The 10,079-nt window shown below is 53.4% G+C and overlaps 1 protein-coding gene across 1 annotated transcript; it reads right to left on the bottom strand.

Annotated features, from left to right (window-relative positions):
• Positions 1-4,348: 4,348 nt before the first annotated feature.
• On the bottom strand, positions 4,349-8,205 carry LOC118900160 (interferon-induced transmembrane protein 3-like). Its single transcript, XM_036862445.1, has 2 exons — positions 7,868-8,205; positions 4,349-7,266 (listed from the first exon to the last, which is right to left on the bottom strand). Exons 1-2 carry the CDS (start codon positions 8,114-8,116, stop codon positions 7,078-7,080), a joined length of 438 nt encoding a protein of 145 aa, XP_036718340.1. The 5' UTR covers positions 8,117-8,205; the 3' UTR covers positions 4,349-7,077.
• Positions 8,206-10,079: the final 1,874 nt, after the last annotated feature.

The raw sequence follows: 10,079 nt of genomic DNA, 5'->3' as shown, positions 1-10,079 counted from the left end.
AGAGTAGCCCCTGCTCGCCACAACTAGAGAAAGCCCGCGCACAGCAAGAAAGACCCAACACAGCCAAAATAAATAAATAAATAAATAAATCTATTTTTTAAAAAAAGGCTTAGATACTTTAGATTTCAGGCTTAGATAATTCACCTATGGGGGAGGGAAATGATCTTATTGGGGTTTCCTCCTAATACTGACCAGGAAATTCCAGGTTGACTGGTTAAAGGTTACTCTCCTGGGGAAGGTTGAAACTGCAATTAGGTTGGGTGTTAAGTCTTGGTTGGCTGGTGTGGGGCTTAACACCTATGACTCCATTTGGGGCCTGTTGTTTCTTTTTAACAGTCCCCCCTTTTCTCAGACTCTCAGCTTAACTGGGAGACGTCATCGACATTTAAGACACTAGCACCTCTCCCACCTGCCGCTCTGAAGGTCCTTCCCGTGATGTTCACAGGTCACAACTGCAGATTCCAAATTTTTAAGAAACAGGTGAACTTTGAACTGTGTCTGGAGCCACATTTCTGGTTTTCCAAAGATTTGTAAGATAAGGACACTTGTTTTTAATTCCTCAAAGAACTGGGTTGCAACTTAAATGACACCATAGGTTGATCCACTCATAAATCCTTTTACAAGAGCTTTAGGAGGTTTTTCCCTTCCTCTTGGTAGATTTAGCTTAGGGGAGGAGGCCTAAAACAATTTCTATCAAGCTTTGAATATCAGCTTCCAGTACAGCCAGATTTGTGATCCTAGTGTGAAGTTAAATTCATATTTTATGGCAAGACAAGAAAAATTTAAACATAAAAAATGTTCTCTGCCCTTTGGTCTCCTCTCTCCCCGCACTGTGCATTGTGCATCGACATTACGCATCAACCAACCTCCCCCATCGGCAGAAACATTGGTTCAACCATAAAGAGCAACATTCACCCATCGGCAAGACAGCTCCTTAAAGACAACGTTCCCTCCTGACCTTGTAAGGGGCCACGATGTCGCTTAGCTCTGGATCGTGTAAACTGTCGATAATACATCATTTAATGTACAGCCCTCTTGCCTCAAAAAACTTATGTAACTGTGCCTGGACTTCTAATGGGCAGAACAGTTCTCTGTGCTTTCTGAGACGCTCTTCCCAGGTTATAAGCCTCAAATGTGGCTCAAATAAGACTTTCCATTTCTTTCTTAGTTTGACTGATTAATTTTTCATCGACACTAGAGTATCCTTTTAAATATCTTGTCAGGTCTCAGCCAGGACAAGCAGTAAACATTTCTGGCAATATCAAACAACCCCATGGACCCAAGAGGCATCCTCAAAGAAGGTGTAAAGGTTACTACCTTCCCAAGATCCAGAGTCACTCTCAAAGACAGCCAAAAAAAAGAGCTGACAACCTGCATGTCCCAGGCAGGCAGAAAGCCAAGTCACCCTCCTAGGACACAAAATGAGACAAGCAAAAAGACAACAGCAGTCCTTGGGAGAGAAAGGATCCGTAATCCGTAGGTCTGGTTTGGAAAGGAAGGAGCACCATGAAATTTTGTTTTCCTCTCTCGACCAGGCAATAAAGACAAAGACACAGGAGAGCTGACTCTGCCAAGAACCCTCACCTTTCTCTGGCTTCTGTCAGCTTTCCTAGGATCCCCTGTGCAGCCTCCAGTTCTGCATTAATTTTAATTTTAGGTTCCTTGGCTGTTTAAGGGAATAGTGTAGCAGTTTACCCGAGACCCCTCAGAGTCCCATCAGTTCTGGGAGGGGCCTAGATGGGGCCTCCTTTGGGGATAGATAGGAGGGCATTCGAGTTGATGTTGAAAAATCCCCTTTGAGGACAATCTCTTTTCCATTGCCACAGTTCACTACAACTGACACCTCACTCCCTGGGCCCCTAGGTGTCTGGTCTTGGAGCTGTAGTAGCTGTAACGTTAATGCTTTGGTGGACTTTTGATTATGACCTGTGTCTTTAAATTTTCATTAGCTTTTTGCAAATAATTTTTTAAGGAAGGTATTTTGGAATTTTGAAGGCTTTTGGAAGCTTCCACATACCAATAAAAACAGGTATCCCATTTGCTCTCTTTGATTTGGGAAACTGTGCTTTCAAGTACGCCTCTTAAATGATTTTATCTAATTGGAATAGTCCTCATAAATGCCCATTGTAATTCTAGGCTGTTTTAGTAAGACATGTCCCATTTTTGTGATATCTACAGCTTCTGGGACAACAGTTCTTAGATATACAATAAACGGTTGTGCCGGCAGGTGGCAAGTTCCTTTCTTCTAGCTAAGCCTTAGGTTCTCTCTGAGCCAAACTAAAACCTCAAAGGGATGTGCCTCCACGATGCAGATTGTGTGTGGTTCACGGTGCACCTCGCTGCTCGGAAATTTTCTTGAGGTTGGTGGGTGACCTGGAATCAATATAACCCGTTTCACGATCAACATATCCTAACATGGGAGTCCTTGGGTTAGGAGACAAGTGGTCTAACAGCCCTTAAATGCTCCACCTGCACTACCAATTTTTGCGCCTTTTTTTTTAACTTGCAAATTTCGCATTCGCAGTTAGCCTTTGCTTAGGATTTTACTCGCCCTAGGACCTGCACCGGACCCAGTCCAGCTTAAATTGGACCTAGTTCATTTCCAAACCCTGTTCAGTTTTTCAATCAGACCCAGTCCGACTCCAGCTGGTAAACGCCAACAGTTCCTAATGTGGGGTCCGGGGACTCGTCGAGGATTCTACCAGCAGAACTTCACACACGAGGACTGCAGCCTGGGGGCCCCACGCGGGTGGGTGTTGGAAGCCATCCAGACGCTGCAACACCATGACAAGGTCATGGGGCGCTCCAGTGCGGAACTGCAAGGCGGAACCACACGTGGAAGGTGGACTACACGCCTCATAAAAGCAGTACTTATAATTTCTATATATATAAATTTAAGTGTGGCAGGATTTGCCCCAAGGAAAAATCTTAGATTTCCTGACTTCCCCTTTGAGTACTGTTTGGCAAGGCCCGGTGCCTAAAGAGGGACATTGGGAAACAGTGACTAAATCTGGACATAGGGAAATGTTTCTTTGGAAAACATCATCCTCCCTAGAGATATGGCCATATGAGGGTGTTTATGATGGTAATAATAATTTGTGCTTCAATATTAATGGTAGTTTAATGATATTTGATCAATTAACTGGTGAACAGATATGTTCTAGATTAGGGACAAATAGAAATGATTTGGAAAGTTATTCTTTAATAGATTATTGGGATCCTAATATTGTTTGTTGCTATATTAAATTGCCTTTGAGTAGCAATATTCAAAATAGAAATTGTAAAATATATTTTAGATATTTTTATGGCATTATAAAAAAGGAATGTCCATGTAGGAAAAGCTATGTGGGGGCTAAGGATATATAGAATATAAGGATATATGTAGACTCAGGTGTTAAGGTTGGTTAACCACCAAGAATAATTCTTAGAACATGTGCTGTACGTAATGGTAACCTTGGAATTTATCTTATGAGAAAATCTAGAAACTAAAAGGTGTAGTTTACGTAATCTTTTAAGGAAATCTTTGTGGGTTCAAAATGATTCATTCTTTCGACTCAAAACAATAATATTACAATGTATGTTAATGATTTATGTAATTCTACTGTAATCTATATATGAGTATATGAAATAAAGAAAGCACGAGATGGTGCTATTTTTACTCGGCTGAGTCCACGAGTCTCAGTCTCCTTCCTGTTGACTTGGCTGAGTCCATGAGTCTCAGTCTCCTTCCTGTTGTTCATCGCCGACACTGTCCATCCTTTTGGGGTATCCTGGATCCTGTTGGAGCTGGACTCCGACAGGTGGGAAACCGGGCACTGCACTTACAGTTCCCACGAGGACGTAGACGCAGATACAAGGGAACTGCGCCCTGGTCCTGGGCCTCCTTCTGACGATCGTCTTCATCATTATTTTCGCCACTGGCTCCCTGATGATTTTTCAAGCAGTTTCCCAGCTCATAAAGGACTAGGGGGGCTACTACTGGCTGCCGGCAGCCTGAGGCAGTCACCCCTCTTCACTGCAGTTTATACACGCGTCTGTCCACAGTTGAATAAAATAAAGCATTTGTATGTGAGGGTGCTGTGTTTTGACCTGGGGAGGGGGCCCCGTTGAGAGTCCCAGCCTGCCCCTGAGACTGAGCCCACCGCCCCCTGTCCCATCTGCTCTGCTGCTCTGAGGGGGACCTGACAAGTCCTCAGGCCTTGCCTGTTTTTGGCCTCAAGCTGGGGCAGCAGCAATTGGACAGGGGTTTGGGGTGGTGGCTTCCTCTGGGGAAGGGTCATGCTGGGTCCAGAACACCCTTGGCCCTGTTGACAAAATACAAAACAAAACAAACAAAAATGCTCGGAAGCCCGCAAATAAGAAAAGAGTTTATTTGGAGTTTTAGGATTTGCAATCAGAGAAGTGCAGATTCCAGTAGCAGGTCAAACGTGCTGCGAGGAAAGTACAAGTGCTGGGGGGTTCTAAACACAACAAAGACATTCCAGAGAAGTTACAGGGGTTGTTTTACAAAGCGGGATCAGTGCTAGCAGGCATTGGGTCACATGTCGGCAGCTGATTGGCTGCTAAACTGAGGTTTCCAGGGAGCAAAGACAACAGGTTCCAGGTGGTCCCAGGGCGGCCAGGACGTGTGCAAATTCCAGGTCCGCAGTGGCTCCCCTGCTCCCTTTCAGACCCTTTGACACGTGCCTCCGCTTTGCTGTTCGTAGGACCCCGTCAGCTCAGGAAGGCTACAAGAGTGCACGGGCCACCGCTGCAGAGACAGCCCCCAGGAGGAGGAGAAACCCCTGCCCTGCCCTGGAAATCAGACCCCATCCCTGGTTCTGTCAGGCCTCCAGATGTGTGGGCACTTGGGGTGCCCCAGGGCAGACCCTGCCCACAACCAGCTGGGCAGGTGCGGTGTGAGGTGGGGTGGCCCTAGCCTCCCCTTCGTCCCCTGACACCCGACCCCAGCTGTCGATCCCCTCCTGACCCGCACCCACGCCCCTTTATCTGTCCCCAGCTGCAGTCCCCTGGCTCCAGGAGATGGCCGAGGGGCTGGGGTCCCAGCGTGGCCATGAGGGAGCCCCTCTCCCCCGGGGTCTGTCACACGTGAGCAGGGAGGGGACAGCCCCAAGGAAGTCCTGGAGGAGGGGAGGCTGGCAGACCTACCCCTCTGGATTGGGAAGGACTGACTCCAAGGTGAGGAGGGGCCAGCAGCCAGTAAAGCCCTGGAGTCAGGCAGGGGGCGCTGCCCAGCGACTCAGACCCCTGCTGGGTGGGCTGGGCAGGTGGAAGCTTCCCGGACCAGCAGCGCTCAGGAAGGGGGCCAGGGGCGAGGCCAGGAGAGATGTTCGTCCCCACCAGGAGCACATCTGTCCTGCTCTGCCCTCACTCCCTCAGGACCAAACCCGGGCAGGGCATCTTCAGGAATCCTAACGTCAGACTTCCTCCAGGCCAGACTCCAGGCAAAGCGATAACAGAGACTTCTCTGCTGAGGGCTACTGGGAGAAAGGACCAGAAACACCTCTCACCCTTGCTGCCGGCCCACCTGTGCGGCCCTGCCCAGGGCTCTGACGTCCCAGTTCTGTGTCTTCCCACTGTGTCCTCCCAGCTCTGGTCCCCCCCGGTCTTTGTCCTCCCAGATCACACCCTCCCAGGTCTGTGTCCTCCCAGGTCTGTGTCCTCCCAGCTCTGTGTCCTCCCAGCTCTGCATCCTCTCAGCTCCCTGGACGCTCTCCGCCCAGCCCAGGTCACCCACCCCAACCAGCACCGCCCACCCACAGGTGACCCAGGACACTGTGGCCGCCCACATCGGAACCAGAGCTGGGGTGGCTCCGAGGACTAGGCTGCTCATGACCCAGCAGTCCGTGCCCAGGACCTTCGAAGGACCCTCAGGTCCCCTGCTTGATGCCTCGGGCCTCCTGTGAATTTTCGGAAGCTCCAGACCACGGGATCTTGGCTGCCTGCACCAGCTGGTCTCCCACCTAGCACGACCCTCACCCCGAATCCGTGAAGAGTGACGGGGTTACACTCAGTGCCACCACCCTTCGTGACCGCTGTCCGCCCGACAGGGGAACGTGGGACGCGCCTAGTCGGCCAGCCGGGGTCGGGGGTGTGGGGGGTTGGGGTCACACATCTGTCCCCCCGCCCCCTGCCTGGGAGAGTGTCCTTCCTGGACTCAGAGAGGCAGGTCCGCCAGCCTCCCCTCCTCCGGGACCCAGCTTCCCTGGGGCCGAGCCTGCCGAGCTCACATGTGGGACCCAAGAGAGAGCGGGCGACCTCGTCTGAGTCACCGTCCTCCAGGGAGGACCCCAACCTACATAGCCCCCGAGGTAGGGCCTTGTGAGGGTTTGGTGTCTATAGTCCTAGGTGCCAGGACGGAAGGAAATCCACCGTGAAGAGTGCTGTGAAATTCAATGAGAGCCGGACAGGACTGGACCTCAGCCCAGTGAGGGAGCCCAGAAGAGCCTGGATCCCCGAGGGGCCTGTGGGGAAGGGGTCACTGCCCCAGCACCAGCCTCGGGCTGCCTGGACTCCTCCAGCCTCTCCTGGGTGACGCACAGCACACCTGGGATACTGTGCAGGGCGCGGTGGGTCAGCCGGCGGGGTGCGTCCCCCGCGCCCTCTCCCTCTGGGGCTCAGAGACAGGAATACCTGCCTGCCTGGGGTGTCTCTCCCTGCGTTGGGCTGAGGCGGGTCCCCACCTCCCCGTGTGCAGCCCAGGCTCGGGTCCCCAGTGTCTGTGAGACGCTGCCACCCAGCAGGGCGGCCACGTTTGCGTGGGAGGGAGTGGTCTTTCCTCTGGGGGTTTCTGTCGACCGGGGCGGGGTCACCAGCTCTGCTCTGGGCTTCTGCTGTCAGCCCACAGCGGAGCGCTCTGTGCTTCCCCGAGGCCACCGGGGACTCACAGCAGTGTCCCCTCCCCGGGGACATCACAGCACCTTCACAGACGAGTGCACTTTATTGAATTCAGCTGTCGACAGCTCTGTCTCCATAAACTGCTGTATAAAGGGGTGGGGGGAGGGGGCGGGCCCAGAGCCCCAGGTGCAGGGCCGGCCGTGGACGGTGGGGGAACTGGGTTGCCTCCGTGTCCAGCGGCTAGTAGCCTCCATTATTCGCCACCTGTAAAGCCATCTGGTAGGCTTTCAGGTAAACAAACACCAGAAGAACGATCGATCCAATAGTCAGAAAGATGCCCAGGACCAGGGCCCAGATGTTCAGGCACTTGGCGGTGGAGGCATAGCTCTGGGCCCCAACGACGTCGCCCACCATCTTCCGGTCCCTAGACTGGGGGAGAAGAGACGGTGAGGGGGACCTGGAGCCGGGCCAGGTGACAGCCAGGTGCTGTGACTCAGGCCCTCCCCTGCTGCTCCCCCAGGGCCCATTCACCCAGATGGGGACCCACCGCTGCCCGTTCCCTGGAGCCCAAGCAGGACAGTGCCCGGTGGGCCCCCCTCCCCTTGCGGGGCCTCGATCTGCTTCCTCACAGACTCTCAGCCTCTCCAGGGGGCCCCAGGGCTCACCCTCCCTCGGCTCTGGCCCCTTTGCTGGCCACTCACCCCACCAGGGGTCAGTGTCCTTTCAGTACCTTCTTCTTTTCTGGACCAGACTCGAGGTCTGAATCCGAAGTGTGAAGGATGTAGCTTCTCTCACAAGGCTGGGAAGGAGAACTTCCTGGGGTGGTGGAGACATAGCTCCCATCCCCATGTGCGCCCCTGCAGCTCCGCCGTGAACTCTCATTGGGAATGATCCCCTAAGCCCCCCCCCCTCCCCACACACACAGAGCAATACACACAAGGGCTCTCCACACCCCACGTGCCGGCCAGGCAGGGGGGCCTCTCCAGGCTCACACACACTTCCTTGGAGAACACCCCAGGCGCCCACCCACCTTCACGGAGTAGGCGAATGCCACGAAGCCCAGGCAGCACCAGTTCATGAAGATCGTGTTGAACAGGGACCAGACGATGTGGTCGGGCACTGAGGTCTCGCTGCGGATGTTGATCACCGTGGTGGTCACGGGGGCCTGGCTCTGGGGAGCCCCCAGCACGGCCACCTCGTGCTCCTCCTTGATCATCTCATAGCTTGGGAGGACCCCGCTGTGGGCACCGTTGAAGAAGGGTTGGGATGTGCGGCTCATGGTGGGGATGAGGCAGCTGTGGTCCAGGTGCCTGGACTCTCTCAGGGGCCCTCCCTTTCCCCAGTAGTTTCGATTTCACCGAAGTTTCCTTTTCCTGGAAGTTGGGGAATTGGGGATGGGCTGGTCCTAGGAGGCGGGAGGAGAACCACTGAGTGTCAGGTTACACCGGCGTGAGTGGGAGGAAGGCTGAGGGCCTGGAGGGAGCTTCCCATCCCAGAGGCTGGAAGGGGCAGAAGACTTTCCTTCTACCCTCCCAGGTTCTTGGTTGAGACCCCACTGTAATAAAAAGACAGTTTAACAGGAGAAAAACAAATAAAAGTTTAATAACACGCATACCTCCTGTGTACATGGGAGAGACCCAGGAAAACTGAGTGACTCCCCGAAATGCTGAAGCCACCACCTTAAATGCCACCTCCAGCTAAGACAGAAGGTGTTGGGGGTGGGGAAGAGAGGCCCCTCCGGGAGGTGACAAGGAAAAGCACACAAGTAAGGGTAAGGTTTCCTGCAGAGCTTCTCCATCCACAAGAGTTGCTAGAAATGTGGTCGTCCCCCTCATCCCCATACAAGAGGAGACACCCTTACACAGAGGTCTCCCTTGTACATGTAAATGTCTTTCAAAAGGCTGGCTTCTATTCAGCTTCAGAGCTCCTCCCAGTGTCCTACTGCTTAAAAATAACCAGCTTAAAATAATCAATATGGCAAAGAGGCACATTTGGAGTAATGAACTGTGCTTCCCTTCACACCCGAGCCAGGCCCTGTCTCGGCCACCCCACCTCCCTACTTAGGGGTGTGGTCGGGCCCCGGGACCCTTCCCCAGCCTGGGGGTCTCAGGCCCAAGCCTGCTGCAGCCCCGCTGTCCCCACGCAGGGCCCCTCCCAGACCCTCACTCAGCCTCCACACCCCAGCCCCCAGAGCGAGCCCTGGCCCACAGCCCACCCCTCACTGCACCGCCCTCCCCTCGGAAAGGCACTGGCCTTCCCGGCCCTGAGTCCCTGCTCCAGGCTGGTTTGGGTCCTTCCTGGTTGCAGGTCAGCACCCAGCAGCCTGGGTGGCCTGCCCCAAAGGAGCCTCCCATGGTCTCCCAAGGGCTCCCGGGAGCGGGGACACTGGGCCCCGCGTGACCTGAGGAGGCAGCTGTGGTGGGAGACCCCGGGGTCCAGGGCGTCTGGCGGCAGCTGGGAGCCCAGGGCCTGCATATTTGCGAAGCCCCGTCGTTCCTTCCTCCCTCCCGCCCCCCACTTCTCACAGGACTTGGGGTGCTCCGGGGTGGAGCTGGGTTGTTGGCAGGACGGCTCCTGGGCTGTCGGGCCGGTGCCCGCTTCTCAGGGGCAGGGTCAGCTCAGCTCCGTGGCCAGGACTCCGCCCTCTTCAGACTGCCTGAAAAGAGCCGGTTATTTTACCAGCAAAATGGATTTATTTAGGAATAGCAGATAATTGTAATTCAGGACAAGTAAGCTACAGCAGAAACTATAAGCGTATTTGGGAAACAAGGAGGGGAATGTTACCTCATAGAGAAAATGGAGGCCTGTCGGAGGGACTGCTTTGAAGGAAAAGTCCACTGGAGAAGAGTGGCGAATAGGGTGGTGATGGTTCCCATGGTCTGAGTTGCAACGGTTCACATTGGCTGGGACTGCTGGGGGGAAGAACTTTCCCTCTACTCTTTTAGGTTCTTCTGGCTGGTCTAAGAATTAAGCTGACATGAGACATTAACAGGAGAAACATCACACAAAAGTTTAATAACATGTATACGTGGAGAGACCCGGGAGAACTGAATCACCACCAAAAAGGCCAAAACCCTCGCCTTAAATACCATCTTCAGCTAAAGACAAGGGGAGATGTTGAGGTAGGGGTTTGGGACTTGAAACGGGAGGAAGGCAGTTGACCTGAAGATAGAAAAGCAAATGTTTGGTAAATGAATGTTTGTTGGGCCAGCAGGAACTTTGGGACACAGAGTGGACTCTGG

Source organism: Balaenoptera musculus, chromosome 8 (genome assembly GCF_009873245.2).
Source record: "Balaenoptera musculus isolate JJ_BM4_2016_0621 chromosome 8, mBalMus1.pri.v3, whole genome shotgun sequence".
Classification (NCBI taxonomy): Eukaryota; Metazoa; Chordata; class Mammalia; order Artiodactyla; family Balaenopteridae; genus Balaenoptera; species Balaenoptera musculus.
This window is presented reverse-complemented; position numbering and strand designations above follow the sequence as displayed.

Bases quoted from the DNA above. Each gene is read 5' to 3' on its own strand.
- LOC118900160 (XM_036862445.1), bottom strand. From the start codon at position 8,116: ATGAGCCGCACATCCCAACCCTTCTTCAACGGTGCCCACAGCGGGGTC. The intron at 7,267-7,867 runs GTGGGTGGGCGC...CTTCTCCCCCAG, and splicing joins CATTCGCCTACTCCGTGAAG to TCTAGGGACCGGAAGATGGT.